The sequence below is a fragment of the Aphelocoma coerulescens genome, chromosome 15 (genome assembly GCF_041296385.1).
Source record: "Aphelocoma coerulescens isolate FSJ_1873_10779 chromosome 15, UR_Acoe_1.0, whole genome shotgun sequence".
Classification (NCBI taxonomy): domain Eukaryota; kingdom Metazoa; phylum Chordata; class Aves; order Passeriformes; family Corvidae; genus Aphelocoma; species Aphelocoma coerulescens.
The window spans coordinates 2530500-2547331 of NC_091029.1; the positions used below are offsets into that span (position 1 = coordinate 2530500).

Consider the following 16832-nt stretch of genomic DNA (forward strand, 5'->3'; position numbering starts at 1 on the left):
AAATTAGATCAGTTCTGTTCTCTGTATCATTTTTTAAAAGAAATCCAGTTTTATTGAATAATCAGTGTTTTAATGTAAAAATGTGATTATAGAGTAACTGTCAGCCTTCAGACTCTATGTCCTCAACAGTTTCTGCTTTGAGCCTTTGGCTGCCTGTTAGTTTCTTCTCGAACTCTTCTTCACTAATTTTTCCTTTTTTTAATCTTTTCAAGAGTCTTGTGTCATTCAGCAACTCTTCCATATCCTCATCGTCAATATCAGAGCCCTGTTGGCAGTTAAAAACAACAAATTAAACACAACACCAGAAGGTTTTCATTCTATGCAGTTCTATACAGAACACAAGAGAAGATTGTAACTCAAGAGTTTGCCAGGAACATCCAAGCAGGAAATAATATTCAGTTCCTACCCAGGCAACTGTAACTCTCAGCTACACTTGCTGAAAATTGACAAAAGCACCCTCAGGCCACACTCCTGCACCTCTGAGAAATAAAAATCCTATTACTGACCAGCATCAGCGCTGAGAAGTTGTTTTAGTGTTTGGCTTTAAAAACCTCTCTAATTTTTTTAAGCTTTGCTTGTAAAAGTCCTAAAAAAGTTATTTTACAGCCATCAGTTCCACCACACTAAAATCCGAGGCCTCTCTGCCATTGGAAAGACTACAGTAATCACTTGCAGTTAAGGGATGGACACAGTTACCTCTTCACGCTTCCTTTTAGCTGTTACTTTCTTTTTCTTCTCCCTCTTGGCTTTCTGCTTTGACCATGCTTTGTTCTTTAAAAATTTCTTTTTCCCTTCATTTTCCTCTCTTTCTTTTCTTTGTTCTTCTAATTTCTTTTGTCTCTGCTTTTCTCTGTTTTTATCCTTAAATGAAATGGAGTCTGTATTAACAGTGACTGGAGTAAAGTCTGGAAAACATTTTCCTCTTAGTTCAGGCATCTTTGGCATTTTTAACAATGCAAAACCTCTGGCAAGACTGGCAAAATCCAGATCTGTTGAAATAAAGATTATAAAGTCAGCTTCCTGCTGGATAAAAAGTTAATTTAACTGAGAAAGGAAAAAAAAAGTCAGTGTTACTTTAATGTATTGTTTGCACTCTATGCCTTAATACTAGCAACAATACTAAGTCAGTTTTTATTTGTGCTTTTATGAGTTTGGTCAAGCTCCATAATTTAGTGTTTTCTTTTAAGCTGCTTGAAAAAAATAGGAGTTTTGTCAAAATCTGATGGTGCAGAAAGTAAATTTGACATCCAGAATCATTAGCTGAGGCTTGTGGACAACAACACTATGCTTTTGTTATCTGAGAAAAACAGTAAGAGGTACCAGCCCTGCTGGGAATTACCTTTTATCCGGAAGATCAGATTACATTCGTGTTTGGCATAAGCCTGGATGTAAGACACAAAGGCTTTCATCCCTTTCTCAAACACTGCCCTGTCAGCCAGGGCCATGGACTTCAGCTTGGGAAGAAGATCCAACACGTTTGTCTGCGGTTTCATTTCCTGCATGGGACACTGGGAACCAGAAAATAAACAGCAAAATGAAAGGAAAAGTTCAACCAAATGATGTGAAATGCACTGTGAAACCTCAAACACACGCTTCTTGCCCAGTTAATCCTCAGTCAGCTTTGAGCCCCTTTCCCTTTGGTCACTCCAACACACCAGTTGCCCATCAGCCCCACACAGCAGCTCCTGGCCCAGCAGAAGAGTTCTCACACTGCAGCTCCAGAGAGGCAACATCTTCAGCTCTTGCTTTATCAAGCTCTGGTCTCATTAGATCCCTAGAGAATTCATACCATTAATCCCACAAGTGCAGGAGCAGGCATGAGAAATTGTAGGAGTTTTAAGTAAAGAGCAGAGAGGCTGCAGTGTGTGAGCTGGTGGTGGCAAGGCTGGGGCAGGACCGTAAGCCAGTGCTGCCCTTCTGCAAATGCTCAATTTACACCCTTAAGAACAAAAGCCTTTCCTACTCATTGTATCACATGTTCCTCCTACAAACCCAGTAGGTAACACTGGAGCAAACATGTTCCAACAGACAGCTGCATTTGGTGATTAATAAGCAGCTCTTGTTTTCTTTTAGTTCTACACCTCTGCTAAAACATTACCCATGTGTACAACCTCAAGTTCTATAAATTCTGATTTCAAAGCTCCCATCAGTCAAGTCTGTGCCCTTGCTCTTTCCTGCTTTGGGGTAGAATAAAAGCCTACTCACCTTTTGGTTGATTGAGAGAAAGTTCACGTAGGATTCTTCCATGGGAAGCAAAAATACGAGTGCACTGCCCACGTTGCCGATCCGCGCTGTGCGACCACAGCGGTGCACGAAGGCACTGAAACAACCCAACAGCAGGAGAGCTCAGTCGGACTTGGAAGCATTAGGCAGCAAAAGGGGAAACCTTGTGGGATGGAAAATACAGTGTGCTATGTACTTTTGAACTAAAGCAACAGGAATTAGCAAAGTGTAACACAAGAGACGTGTGGCAGCCCCACTCAATTGTGAGGCTAAAGCAAGGGGTGTCTGTTTTGGGAGTGAAGTTCAGGCAAACTGTAGGAAGAATTATGACATCAAAAGTTAAAATACATGGAAAAGCTCCTCTCCTGTGAGCTTTCCATGTACTATTCCTTGAAGAGCTCTGTGCCTGCTCTCATCTCTGTTCTCCTTCACCCGTGTCACCTCTCTCTCTTTCTCTGATATTCTCAAACAAAGCCTTACCCCAGAGTCACCTCTGCACACAGATGTAAGTGGCAATCACCCACCTGACTGACACACACACAACACAAAGTCATTTCAATTCACAGCAGTGACAACAAAAACCTCCCTTGCTTCTGCATTATTTTGTGTGTTCTCTCAGATTAACTTCCAGGAAGTGATTAAATGTGTTTCATGCAGTTTTGTGTTCCTGATTGATATCTGAACAGCACAGTAACAAGAAACAGAAAGAAAAGGTTCTCAGGATCTGAAGTTGTACCTGGCACTGCTGGGTGGGTCATACTGCAACACCCAGTGCACTTCTGGAATGTCAATGCCACGGGCCATCACATCTGTGCACACCAGAATGCCCCTAGGAAGAAGAGAAAGTGGATTTTCATTAATCTGTCATTCAAGGAGAGCCAGCCTCCTCACAGCTGTGTGTTCTGCACCTTCACTGGAGAGTGAAGAATAAAACATTTTAAAACATTTGGGGTTTTTTAAGAGACTAAATATAAGATAATTGCAGCTTTCACCAACTAAAATTCTACATAACATTATGAAAATTATTGGGGTTTATATATATTACATTTCTAAGACAAATCAATTCCCTATTACAAATGCAAACTTTAAATCAGCACTGCATCCACCACAGCTGAATGTACTATAATAAATGTTTAATGAAAGACTTTAGACTTGAGTGACAATTTTAGCATGGCAAAACTGCCACGCTGTTCTTTCAAACAGCTGTTCTTACAATCTGCTGGTAATTATTTTTCTCATAATACAAAAGGCTAAAACTCAGGTCCCATGCAATAAAAAAAAATGACAGTTGATGAGGCAAGAGTTTCTTAACAGCATCCTGCAAAGCTGCCAAAGAACACTTCCCTGTGGGTAGGTTACAGCACTGCCATGTTCTTGCTCATACACTACTAAAGTCATATCCTGGGTTTCCACTCTGGTTACTAACCAGGAAAAAGGTTATTTTTGCTATCAGTTTGGTTAAACATCAGTTTGGTTAAACAGGGCTAATGTGTGATTGCAGCAAGAGACAGTGCAGTGTGTCCACCTCCTGTGCTGCCACATGGATTATCTAAAGTAGGGTGGACATGCTCCAGTCACATTTTCACTCTGTTTGGGGTCACACTTTGGGTACCTCAGCACAATTAGTGATACCATCAGAACCAGCCTGCAGCACCCTTCACCTGAGCCATCCTTCCACACTTAAGTAGCAGAAGAACAGTCAGACAAAACCACCTCCCCTCCCTATTTTGCCTTCTGGCTGGTTTAGCCCAATCCCATGTTCTCACCCTGGGAGCTTCCGAAACTCCGTAAAAATCTTGTTACGCTTGTGCTTCATTTTCCCATGAATGCTCATTATTTTCACCTGTTTAATTAGGGATTCCAAAGCCTTCCCATAGTATTCCACGCAGGCACATGTGCTGTTGTGATAAAGACAGGCATAAAAGCAAAAGGTTATGCTGTATTTTTAATCAGGTTTAGGCAGTCAAGCTAGAGTTTCCCAAGATCTTTCAAAAATATACACTATTTTTATTTAAAACATGCACATAATTTTTATCATTAACATATCTATCATGTCTTACTTTAAAAATGCATATAAAATTTATGTTTTGCTTAATAACACAATCCTGACATGAAGCAATGATTAATCTCTTTGTAGGCACCATATTCCAAAAAACGGCTCTCAAAATTAACCACTCTGAAAATAGTTGTGTCCTTTGCAAAAAAAGGGCACAGTTTTGGAATTAAAGTAATAAAACACCAAACTGTTCTCACAGTGAAACACAAGCAGAATTACCTGAAAAAGACCAGATGTTTTTCCTGTTTGTGCTGCCGAAGAAAATGCACCAATTGGTTAAATTTTTCATCTGCCTTGCAGATCTAAACAACGCAAAAGAGAAGAGGGAAGTTAAAAAATGGACTTCTGGCTCCTATGTTAACGTGATCCTAAGTGGCCAAGACTTAAAATCTTATTGATAGAACCAGGAAAAAAAGGAGAGGGAACAAAAAGCTCTGCCAGAGCCCAGGTTCCCACCATGTAATAGTTCTCCAGGCGCGTTGGGGTCTTCTGGGTGTTGCTGGCTGCCACTCCCTTCTCCTTGACCGAGATGCGGACGGGATTCCGCAGGCCTGCTCTCACCAGGTTCTCCACCTCCTGAGTCTGAGTAGCTGAGAACAGACCTGTCCTTCTCTGCTTGGGCAAAAAGTCCAGAATGGCATTTATGCTGCAAGTAAGCACATGGAAAATGTAACTGTCCCAAGGCTTCCCTCAGGAAAAGGTTTCATCGCTGGAAGTTGGAGTTTACAAGCGAAATAGGCTTTGTTATCACACGAGAAACTTCTACTGAAATAATGATCTTAACTCTGAGAGAAAGAAAACAGAGATCAAAGCCTATTGGTTAAAGTGTTTTAAGCCACTCTGGTGTGTAAACGATGATATTTAACCAAGCACTAATAGAGATATGCTAATATGCATCTCGACAAAGGAAACTCTGTATTCATCAAGGCTCCACATTTCCTGATTCTCTTCTCCCTTAGCAACTGCTTTGTGTAGTTATAGAGCAAAGATGAAAGAACAAAACAGAACAAATCTAACTTTGGAGGTCATTGCAGGCCACGTTCAATCACATCCATCATACAGGAACTCATTTAAAACCTCAGCAGAGCCACTAGAATTTATTATTTCAATACCTTGCTTCAAAGCCCATATCTAGAAGTCTGTCTGCTTCATCTAATACCAGCACATCCAGAGCCTTCACAGAGCTTGCAAGATCCAGCCCGTCTGCTTTTCTCCTGAACAGATCCTCCAGGCGGCCCGGGGTGGCCACGATGATGTTCCCACTGTTGGTGAACACACACAGAGCAATTCCCTAACTACAAGGTGAGCAGTTTGGGAGAACTCCTAATGCTGTTATCACAGCATAAGCCTGCCCTGCATTCTTCAATGAAACAATTTCATTTTGTCACTTCTAACTGCATTCATATTTCAGTGCCTTTCAGATGCCATGGGTTGGGGGAAAAATGCCCAGGTGAAAGCACAGCCCTCGTGGCAACCGAAGTTTAGAATATAATCAGCAAGTATGGAAAGCAAGTATCAGCTACAGGAAATATTTGGTACCTCCATGCAAAACCCAATGGCAAATATGACTCCTTCAAAACTTCATCATCAGCACCAAACAATTTCAGAAAATTAACGAGCAGGGAGAAGTGAAATATTCACTGAAGACACTTTTCAGCTCTGCTCTTCACTCAAACAGCAGATGAATGGTGCTGATGTCACTTAAGAGCCTCTTCTCAAGCTGTACCTCACTCCAGGAACAGACCCCACAATTTCCCAGCCCACCCCAACAGATTCTGGGAGCACCATCCCATGCCAGCACCAGCAGGACCACAGCTCTGATCTGAAAACCCTGACAAGGAGAAAACCACAGCTCTGAGACACTGACAAACAAACAACTCACCCATGCTCCTTAAACTTCTCAACATCTTCCATGGGGTTCCTTCCACCAATTAAAAGAATCTGACTAAAACAATAAAACAGGAAGATTTGAGTGATCTTTAAGTTTTGCTGGTTCACGAGTGACAGAAGGAACTATGGTCATGGAAATCATGAAGTTCACTCACCTAAACATGGGGAAGTGTTTTGTGAAGTGTGACAGCACCTCATCAATTTGAATGGCCAATTCCCTCGTTGGTGTGATAATTATAGCTCCAACCTGCACATGAAAAACAGGAATTTGTGGGGGGAGAAAAGAAAGATTTGGGCAGAATTGTCCCTTACAAGCCAAGTGAATATGAGCCATGATTTTGAGTCTGGTTTCAGACAAAATATTTCCACAGAAATACAGTAAAATATAAAAAACATCCCAAAATATCTCTGAAAGATTTTATACCAAGGTGCAAAATACCTGCTCAAAGAGCAGTATCTAATAATGACATTTAGCAGCAAATGACAGTGAAGTTCTCTGCACACTAAAATGTACTCAAGGTCAATGGATGCTAGAAAGCATTCAATGCCTCTTGCAGTACATCAGTGTATTCCATATCTTAGGACATTTTTCTAACAGCTCAGAACCCTGTTTCGATCATGACAAAGAAGAATCTGTGTCTAAGTGCAATGAAAGCCCCCCAAACTCATTTTCAAGTTTTAAACAGTTTATTGTTACTGTTACACCAAAGAGCTGAGCACACGGTCACTGTGTGTGCGTGCCATTTTCCTTACAGACACTTTTTTTTTGAAGTCCTCACATCTTATTGGCACATCATAAAAATATACTCTGAATATTTTAATCTCACCTGCATTTTCTTTAATTTTTCTTCCCGTCTGAGAAGAATTTCCAGTATGGGAATCACAAATGCCAACGTTTTCCCACTGCCTGTGACCTGTGAGAGTGGAAACAGCGTCAGCCCTCCCTCAGCTCCAGAGACAAGCCAGGAAAACAACGAACTGAACAAAGGAAGACTCACCGCTTCTGCAGCCACATCTTTGTTACTCATGAAGAGCGGGATGGTCGCAGACTGAAAAAAGAGAAGCATCACATAAGCAAGGTGAATCGGTGGTGAATCTCACAGAGGTGAAACTCCTCCGAGACATCAGAGCTCGCTGTGAACATCACCCAAGCAGAGCCGGTGAGAAAGTCACGGATGCGGCTTCTCTCGCTGCTACAGGATCCGGTGACTGCTGCGACCGCGGGGCTGCGGCCGCGGCACCGCCACTGGCCCGGCCCAGGCGCTCCCGACACCGCCCGCGCCCTCCTTCCTCAGCCCGGCCTCCCCTTCCCCGGGAGTGCCGCGGGCCCCCGCACCTGCACCGGAGTCATTTGGTGGAAGCGGAGCTCCCGCAGCGCCCGCAGCACGCCCGGGCTCAGCGGCACCGGCAGCGAGCGCCAGCTGCCCTCAGTCACCGCCTCCATCTTGGCCGGGCGGTGCCACCGCCCCGCCGCTCCCCCGCCCCGGGGCCGCCGCGGCGGGGCTCTGCGGAAACACACACCGCGGCACCTCCCGTTCCGCTGCACATCAGTTCCGCCAGCCCCTGCCATGCTGCGGCTCCGTAGCCAACAACAAAATTTGGATTTAGCAAAAAATTCCTATTTTTTATGGAGAGCTGCCTACCGCAGTAAGTACTTCTGCGGGTCATACAGCAGCTCTGGGCCACCCGACTACCCAGAACCTAAGATATAGGTTCAGAACTACGTGAAATTTATTCTACCTGCCCACGAAGTGGGAGGGTCTCTGATTAAATTCCTGATGGTCTAAAAAAGCAGGGAATAACAGAATCGTTTGGAGTCATCCACTCTGAGCCCCCTGCTAAGGCAAGGTCACCTGGAGCAGGTGACACAGGAATGTGTCCACGTGTGTTTGGAATGTCTCCACAGAGGGAGAATCCACGACCTCCCCGGGCAGCTCCAGTGCTCTGCCACCTTCCATGGAAAGTTCTTCATCATGTTGATGTAGAACATCTTGTGGTTTAGTTTATGGCCATTACTAAACAAATACTTTATAAAAAACCCTTTGTGTTAATCTGTACTTCCTTAAAGTATCTAAGAAATAAAAAAAAAAAAACCAAACAAACCAAAGCTGCTTCTTTTTTTTTTTAAAGAATTTGTTTATTTATCGAACCTGGGTCATATTTAGATTCACAAGCAATTTTTAAATGTACATCTTAGAATTCAATTTTCAGTGTTTTACACAAAAATATTGGCACACAACAGTTGCAATAAGGTGTAACAGCCACCTCTCTGAAGAACTGCTGCCAAGTGTTTGCCCGAGGTTGAAAAAACTTTACCTGGAACATGAAAACCTGTAACAAATTTTAAATTAATTGTACAAAACTGTTGTGTGTTACTTGTAGAGGCTCCCCCCTGGAAAAGACCCCACCCCACCCCCAAAAATGATTACAACTAATATACATCAGTCACAACATAATCCTGGCTCAGCACCCACATCAGACGCTTCTTAAATTTTTAAACCAATCATCAGATAACCGAGGAAAGTAACTTTATACAAAAACAAATCTACATGTGCCTGAAAAAAGAAAACACACCAGTATTTAGCATTATGCTAATTCTGATCAGATAATGGCAGAGTTTGCCACTGCACTTAAATACAAGGGCTGCATAGCGTGGATTAAACCCCCAGAATCCGGAACCCTTTGGCCTCAGGAATCCAGATTTCCTGAACACTTATGCCCTGGGCACCGGGCAAACAGTCTGAGCTTTGGACCTGCAAAAGCCAAAGGGTTCACGAGTGTTTGCCAAGACACCGCACACAATTGGCTTCCAAATAAAACCTCTGCGAGACTAAAAACCGGGTAAGGGACATTTGGTGATGAGCAGAGAAAAAGCATTTTCGTATCATCTACTGAATTTACAAGAACTTTGGGAAGAAGTTGATCTCATTAAGACAGTTGCTGATGACAATCTTTTAAATAGCAACTAGGTATGGATTTTAAACTTTTCCTTGGCAGTTTATGTGAGTGGAGAAGGGATTATTTCAATTTCAGAACACCTACTGCAGGGTTAAGGATGTAAAAATGCAAACAGTCACGTTAGGGCCTTGTACCGTTTCCCTGGACAGAACTTCAAGTGCTTATGGAAACAGGGAAAAAAGTTAGAAAAGACAGAGCAGCTTGTTACTAGAGTGAGTTACAGAGCTTGCAGCTTGCCTGGACCTCGCTTAGCACACAGACTGGGCAGATCTCAGTGGAAAAAAATGATGCCAATAAAGTGACAAGATTTCAGCACAGCTTTTGCTACAGAAGATATATAAAAACAATTCTTTTTTTTTTCTTTTTTTAACTAGGAAGGAACATAAGCAAATAAGTTTTACAGTTCAGTAAAGAGGGTTCAGAAACTAAATGACTTTTTTTTTTTTTTGTGACCAGGATGTTTGGTAAAGAGTGAACTGAAATCCAGGACCACAGAAGGACCTTAGACCACCCTTCGGACTTCAAAAAACCTCTTCAGGTAGTAGATTTGTCCCAGTGTCATGGCAACTAGTACAAGGGCTTCAAAGAATGACCAAAGAACCACTCTGCTGTTTGTGTTGTCATTAACTGTTGGGGAAAAAAAAAAGAAAAAAAAAGTAGTAAATAACAAAGCATTTAAACTTAAAACACTCTGCCATGGAAGTGGAACACTGCACATAAAGCACTGGGGTTTGTGTTGTCATTACAGGTGTCCCAGAACGGCCCTGCAGCCTCAGAGATGAGATCTGAGGGGGGATTTTCCTGAACAGTTTGGTTTTAAACCCTCTTTGGACATACACTGCAGCATCTTTCTCTATTCTGCCCACCTTACAAGTTTCTGGTCTCTGAGCTGCTGAAGTTAAGCAGTTCTAATCTCTGAAGGGTGACCATCTCTGGTTCTAAACATTCAGATTTTTCTTAAATCCAACCATTAGTAACAAATGTCACAAAACTGGAGATATTCATAGCTTCAAATAATTGAGGAGACAGTGCTTTTATCTAATGTTGTATTTCCATATTAAAAAGAATTGCCCTCGATTCTCTACCCCATGAAAGTAACAGAAGTTCTGCTCTATTTCAACAAAATGTTTATAAAAAAAGACTTTGGCTCAATTATTAAACCACATCCACTTCAAGGGTGAAGTAATAGTTCAACCAAAGTCTGTCCCTGGGAATCAAATCATGGAATGCTTTGGACTGGAAGGGACCTTAAAATTCATCCAGTCACACCCCCTGCCACAGACACTTCCAGAGATGGGGCAGCCACAACTTCTCTGGGCACCACACTCACAGGGAGGAATTTCTCCCCAGTATCTGATCTAAACCTCCTCTCAGTTTAAAACCACCCCCCCTTGTCCTGTCCCTGCATGCCCTTGTACATGGATCAAATAATATCATCACTGCTATCTCCATGAATGCATCATTCCAGCAGCTACAGAATTGACACCACTTAAGCAAATGTTATTTTGCATAGCAGCCCTCATTACAAGAGGGGAAGCCAATTTAAAGATCACTGCAAGCAACACCTACATTCTTTACTCTATGGGCAGGCCCTTCAGGATTTAAATTATTACTTTTTAAGTCACTTGGAACAGCTTTCATGGACTCATATTTAAATGGCCATTGGAGCTCACTGGAGAGGGGGAAGGCATTGACTGAAGTCAGACACGTACTTGCTCTATGTATTCTTTCACGGACTTCCATGTACTCCTGTTCGTGCTTCACAGCTGTCATGGCCACTGCTAACTCGTTAATCATCTCCTCGAGCTTGTTCTGATGAGCTGCAGAATAATTTCAGAAGCATCAGAAAGTCTGTCAGTGACTGAAAGAACAATTTTAACGAATTTATCAACAGTTAAACGTTAATTTCCTGCTGCAGAAGTTCTGACAAACGCAGCCAGTACAGCTGAACACTTTCTATCCTTACAACCAAGTTCAGTTTTTGTAGCACCACTTTCCCTAAAGTGTCTCTGTGGCATTTAACAAGTGGGAAAACATTTCTCCACATCCAAATAGGAGGAGACAAACTATTCAGACTCACTACAGACCCCGTATTTCCAGTGTGCACATACTTTTCCAGAAAAATAGAATGGAAGAGTGCATGAGATCAACACCACACACTAACATCTATTTTCATATCATCCAATATATTCCAAGCAAATTATCTGAACATGACAGCTTTTCCTAGTTGTTAAGCTTGCAAAAATAGAACGACTGAGAATTTAGCTTAAGATCATGATGCTGGCAAATCATGAGATCACTTTCTGAAGCAAAAAATCACATCCTGTGATCTTCAGGTTCAGCTGAAGCCCAGCATTCAGAGGACACAATGCCCAGGGGGCCTGGCACAGGCTTCATTTCTGGTGTGTTGTGAAAGCAGGAGAGGAGTTAAATACCAAACCAGTAACACAAAACCAGCTTGATGCAGTTCAGCAAATGGAAGGCTCAGCGATCTAAGATTTAGTGGTTTGACTGTCAATCACAGGGTCTTTTTAACACATCCACGCTCAAAGAACTGTCCACTCACAAATTTATAGATTAGGCAAGTCATTTGCAAAGTCTTCTAGCATCAGGTTGAGATATCATTCCACAGACACGCCCTGGGCAATCAGCTCTCTTAAAAAAGTCACAACACCCAACACATTTTCCTGTCAAGGGACATCCTTGACTTGCAAGTTACCTTACTACAGTTTCATTTGTAAATTAAGTGTTTCAGATCACAGTCTGAAAACAGAGCTATTCAAAACACACACCCTGTGGGGAACAGTCAAAAAAGAGGACCAGAGAACAGCACTCATACAAGTTACAATTAAAATCTAAATAGTTGTGCAAAGCACACTCACTTTGCTAATACCACAAATCTCTTATTTTCATGGCCAACTGGTCACTGCAGTAAGTGCAGTTCATTAGTAAGATAAGAAACTACAGTTGCAGTAGTCTAAACACACTCGAAAAAAATCACTTCAGAAAATTGTCTTCTTGCACTAATATTCTTTACAACAGATATATGCAGACTCAATGAAAGATTTAAGTGAGTCTTTAAAAAAAATCCAAAGTTAGGAATGTGTTACTTTTTAAGTGACATCAAGCACTCAGTGCCCTCAGTTATTTACTCACTAAAATAGAAAACAAGGATTTGTTGCCTTTCTAGCTAGAGTTAGTGATATCTAAATAAACTTTATAACTTGCTACACGATACATTCATTTTTTTACAGCAAATGACAAGTCTGAATTTTACCCCTGATACATCAGTAATAATTCATAAACCTACAAGCAGCTTATTGCTTCCAAAAGCTCTTGATTACTCAACATCCCCTTTAGCAACAGAAAGCAAACACTGCCAAAAACATCCAGCGTTCTTGGATGTTCAGTGTTTTAGTTCAATTTCACCTAAACTGATTAAATCTTCTGTCAGCCATAAATAGCCACCTGAAGACAAACTGCCATGGCCAGTGCAAGGACCTGATCCCAAGAGCTGCTCAGGGTATAAACCTGCCAGTAGGAGCCTGCAGGTGCTCAGCATTGCTCAGAATCAGACCTTTTAGGTAGTTTATTAAAAAGACATTCTCATGCTACAAACCAATGTTACAGAGAAAAAGCCAAGTTAGCTGTTAGTGAATGAACATGTGCCAGAGACAAGATGCTAAGGAGCTTTCAAAAAGCAGTCCACATACCATCCCAGGTATCTCCACCACCTAGAGGAAAGTGTAAGAGATGAACACAGGTACAGGACAAAAGGCTGCAGATAAAACAGTCATTTACACGGCTAGGGGAAAAGTTTTGTATTAGCACATTTATCAACTGAGGCATGGAGAAGGCTACACACTGCTGAGCCTACTGGGAATCAGAGCATGGCACTGATGAAGGGCTAAAGGATGGAAGCATTAGTTTCTGCAGATGGCTGAGGGGTTCTCTGGTGATTTGGCATTAAATCGTGTAACGAGGCCTAAAAACATCCACTTTAGCTGTGCAAGAGAACAGCTAATGACACCTGAAGGAACGGGAATCCTGAGAGCCCTACTCAATTTCACAGGTCATGCAAGTAGGGAAAAGCTCCCCAGCTGGAGCTGATTTCCTCCCAGGACTCTTCCTCACCTTCTGTCTCCATGTCTTGCCCCTTTGGAGCTTCCCCGATATCGATAGTGAACATCACTATCTTGGGAGTCATGGTGGACATCCTGTTGCTAAAGCAAAACTTGTAAGTTCCATCCATGTGGGCAGCAAAGGTGTATTTTCCACTGGACTCTCGATCTCCTTTATAAATGCCTTTATTATCGGGCCCTGTAATCTGTGTGGGGAAAAGAGAGGAGCACACGTTTGTATTTCAGACACAGAGGTTCCACATGCACCATCACAGCACTGCCAGCATGCCCTGCACTCAGCCAGCCACAGGCACCAACACCATCTGTAATCTGGCTGCTTTGGCACACTTCAGTCTTTCCCTCCCACAACCCACTGGTGCAGTTCCCTGCACAGAAATGTCTTTTAAAAAACCCCACAAACTTCTTGGCGAAGAAAGTCATACAAAGCCTCTCTCCCTGGCCTCCTGTGGTCGAGATAAGCAGTCAAGAACAAGTAAACCACAAACCCTGGCTGTTTGTCAAATTAACAACTGCAAGGGAAATCTTATCTCTGATGTCTGAAGGAAAACAAAAAGGAAAAAAAACACATTTTCCAATCGACTTTAGACACACATTTGGGCATTGTTGCAGTTACCATTTCAAATGGACTAAAGACCTGAGTTCTGAGCTCTCAGGGTCACTGTGATCCTAAATTCCCGTCCCACCAGGCCAAACTGCTGCTGAGCCTCCACGAGTGACACATGAAGGGATCTCACAGCTTCCAGACCCTGTCCTGGGTCACAGTCATTTTAAACTGTTACAGGACTCCCAGCAACAACTCCCGTGTCTGTGATATCTCAAACAACTCTCTGCTCTGTAACACGATGAAAGCAATTCTTACTCAGTATTCTCCTACTGATTTGATACCTCTTTGAAGATAAGTATTCGCTCAAAACTTTCCCGGTGCCACCCACCCTAATTAAAACCAACACCTCTGGATCCAAGGGGAAGCACGCTGCTCCTCAACAGGCAGCACCTGATTCCAGAGAGCAACCCTGGTCATTCTTCCCGCCAAATACCTTACTATGACGAGGCTACACCGAGAGAAGTGAGAACGAAAATCCCAAGGGAAGGATGGACACATCGAGCAGCACAGCCTCGTGCAGCAGTGGCAGAGACGACACTCAGCACGAGCACCCGGGCCTGCCCAAGGCCGCCCACGCCGGGCCGTGGGTGCTCCCGCCGCACGGAGCTCCCGCAGCGCGGCGGGTCCGCCCCAAGCCCCGGAGGGCGGGCCCGGCCCCGCTCCGGACCACCCCAAACCCCCGCGGGCGGCCGTGATCCCGCTCCTGACGGTGCCTCCGCTCGCCCCCGGGGGGACCCACACACAGCGGGGCCGCACAGCGCGCGGGGCCCGGCCTCGGCACGGCCCCGCTCCCCAAGGTCGGCCCGCGCCGCCGCCGCCGCCGCCGCACCTCCACGTCGATGTCCAGGAAGCCGCCCTCGGCCACCTCGAAGATGAGCCCCATCTTGGTGCCGGACGGCACGCGCTCCAGGAAGCACTCCTCGGCGTGCGCGTCGATGCTGACGAAGTAGGCGGCGGCCGGGGCCGCCAGCGCGGCCACCAGCGCCAGCACCGCCCGCACCGGCGACATGGCGGAGCGACCGGCGGCGGCACCGAGCGGCGCTTCCGGCCCGCGCCGCGCCCCTTCCGGCGCACGGGGCCGCCGCTCATTGGCCGCCGCCGCCCCGCTGCCACGTACGGGCTGCGCTACGGCGGCCGCCGGGAGACAAAGGGCAGCGGGACCGCCACAGCGCTGGGGCAGCGCCCGCGCGGCGCGGGAGGCGAGGCCACCGCGCGGGAGCAGCCAATGAGCGGGGAGAAAAGGCGGGGCGGGGGCAGCGAGAGCCAATCGGAGCGAGGCGCGGGCAGCGGCGCGCGGAGCGAGGAGGAGGGGGCGTTGCCCGGCAACGGGGCGGTGCGAGCGCGGGAGGCGGGAACGGCGGCTGAGGGGAGCGGGGGGGGCGGCGGCTCCTGAGCGGTCCGGGCGGCTCCGGAGGGAATGAGGGCAGGCGGGAGCGAGGCGAGGCACGGCGGTCACCGCGGCCGAGGCTGCTGCTGCTGCTGCAACTCGGGAAACCCGAGCTTGCTGCAGCTAGGGAGAGGTTTGGGGAGTAGCCTATGTTAAGGATGTTAACAGGGAAGCGCAGCTTGTGAGCTATTCACGCACAAGGAAACACAGTCATGGTACGTCCAGTTTCTGCTTCACCGGAGAGTGACTGTTTAAAAACCCATTCCTTTGGTGACGGTGCTTAAGCGCTAATTTCCAATTAAAACTTCCAAACAGAAATACAGAAGTTCATGCTTGAGCTCAAGGCAGCCTGTTTCATGACTAGCTGTTTTAATGATGTGTGGAAGAGTTCAAGACTAACACACAATCTCGCCTTCCAGTGAAATACTTGTGTGCTGGGTTTTGCCAATAAACTCCGATTCTTGTACTCGTGGTGACACTCAGACGGGTCTGTCTTGACAAGTGCTGGATTTACATCTATAAATTCTGCTCCCTCCCTCCAGCTCCAGGTGTGAGCCAGCAGTGCTGCTGTGTCAGAGCAGGCACAGGGTGTGGACACGTGTGGACAAAATTCTGCAAGACAAGCTGAGCCTGAGGAGCTGCAGGTCACGTACGTGGCTGGATAAGAGACTTTTCCTGCCAAGTTGTTTTCCGTGAGTTTGGATCAGGCCAATATCGAAGCTACTGCTTCCCACAGCACAAACTGTGCTGTTTTTTCACCTACCTCAGCAGTAGTTCTAGCCTTGCCACACGTGTTCCTTACATTATTACATTTTTCCTCTACGTGCACTTGAACGGGACAATGGGAACTCGTGTAATACTAAATTCTTGTGGCATAAACTTTTTCTCATCTCTAACTCGGGCAAAAAGATGATTTCACAGCATAGCTGCTCCCCTGAGGTACTGCAGAGTGTTCTCCAAATATTCTGCTCAGGCTGCTTCTCGTCCTTGTGTGTTCATAAGCACCTTTGCCAGGAAAGCATGACTACACACCATTATTCATCCTCCTGCTCCCCTGGAACTTTGTGCAATATCCTGTGGTGTTTAACTTTGGGAATAAGTTTCCTGAACGATATATAGATATATTTTCACTGAGTTATTGCTGTAACTTAGGCAATTGATTGCCAAGCTCAGGTATTTGGGGACTGACTGTTCCCCTCCAGGCTGCCCTGGTACCTGATGGCAGCACATGAGGAAGATCAGTATTTTGTACCGTGTGACAGAACGAGGTTGTGACAGAATTGCATGAAAAAGCTGGTCTGGATGTCACAGTGTTGCATTTCTGGGTGTCACAGTGTTGCATTTCTCATCATTCATCCCTCCCATTCACCTGCACTGGCGTTTTGCATCTGCCAAAAGTAGATAATTAATGATTCACAACATGCAGCACGTGTCAAGTCGTCCCAAGCTTGGCTTTTGCAGTCCCAGTGTTAGTTCTCCTGACTAGTTCCAGTGTTTGATATTATTCATCATATCCTGTCCAAAATAAAATGCATTCTTCCTACTCTACATACAGCAAATGGCAGGATTGGG

The 16832-nt window shown here is 44.9% G+C and overlaps 2 protein-coding genes across 3 annotated transcripts; both read right to left on the bottom strand.

The window, feature by feature from the left end:
* Positions 1 to 26: 26 nt before the first annotated feature.
* On the bottom strand, positions 27 to 7642 carry DDX55 (DEAD-box helicase 55). The gene is made up of 14 exons (XM_069030659.1): positions 7506 to 7642; positions 7168 to 7218; positions 6997 to 7083; positions 6325 to 6416; positions 6162 to 6224; positions 5392 to 5541; positions 4736 to 4925; positions 4499 to 4581; positions 3990 to 4121; positions 2960 to 3052; positions 2206 to 2320; positions 1340 to 1508; positions 697 to 989; positions 27 to 265 (listed from the first exon to the last, which is right to left on the bottom strand). The coding sequence occupies exons 1-14, from the start codon at positions 7611 to 7613 to the stop codon at positions 101 to 103; spliced, it is 1791 nt and encodes a 596-aa protein (XP_068886760.1). The 5' UTR covers positions 7614 to 7642; the 3' UTR covers positions 27 to 100.
* Positions 7643 to 8610: 968 nt separating this feature from the next.
* Positions 8611 to 14929, bottom strand: TMED2 (transmembrane p24 trafficking protein 2). 2 transcript variants are annotated; one of them, XM_069030841.1, is made up of 5 exons: positions 14703 to 14929; positions 13262 to 13454; positions 12841 to 12861; positions 10840 to 10947; positions 8611 to 9754 (listed from the first exon to the last, which is right to left on the bottom strand). In XM_069030841.1, exons 1-5 carry the CDS (start codon positions 14880 to 14882, stop codon positions 9630 to 9632), a joined length of 627 nt encoding a protein of 208 aa, XP_068886942.1. In that variant the 5' UTR covers positions 14883 to 14929; the 3' UTR covers positions 8611 to 9629. The 2 variants fall into 2 exon arrangements, with proteins under 2 accessions (XP_068886942.1, XP_068886943.1); XM_069030842.1 differs by lacking the exon at positions 12841 to 12861 and having other exon boundaries at positions 14703 to 14927.
* Between the last annotated feature and the right edge of the window lie 1903 nt (positions 14930 to 16832).

What these genes read in the sequence shown, in the direction of transcription:
- DDX55 (XM_069030659.1), bottom strand. Translation starts at nt 7,613, where the DNA reads ATGGAGGCGGTGACTGAGGGCAGCTGGCGCTCGCTGCCGGTGCCGCTG. An exon ending in GAGTTTCGGAAGCTCCCAGG is followed by an intron (nt 3,053 to 3,989) that starts GTGAGAACATGG and finishes TCTTCTTCCTAG; the next exon opens with GGGCATTCTGGTGTGCACAG. An exon ending in GACCCACCCAGCAGTGCCAG is followed by an intron (nt 2,321 to 2,959) that starts GTACAACTTCAG and finishes GGGTTGTTTCAG; the next exon opens with TGCCTTCGTGCACCGCTGTG.
- TMED2 (XM_069030841.1), bottom strand. Translation starts at nt 14,882, where the DNA reads ATGTCGCCGGTGCGGGCGGTGCTGGCGCTGGTGGCCGCGCTGGCGGCC. An exon ending in TCCTGGACATCGACGTGGAG is followed by an intron (nt 13,455 to 14,702) that starts GTGCGGCGGCGG and finishes TTCCCCACACAG; the next exon opens with ATTACAGGGCCCGATAATAA. An exon ending in GCAAGACATGGAGACAGAAG is followed by an intron (nt 12,862 to 13,261) that starts GTGAGGAAGAGT and finishes ACTTTCCTCTAG; the next exon opens with GTGGTGGAGATACCTGGGAT.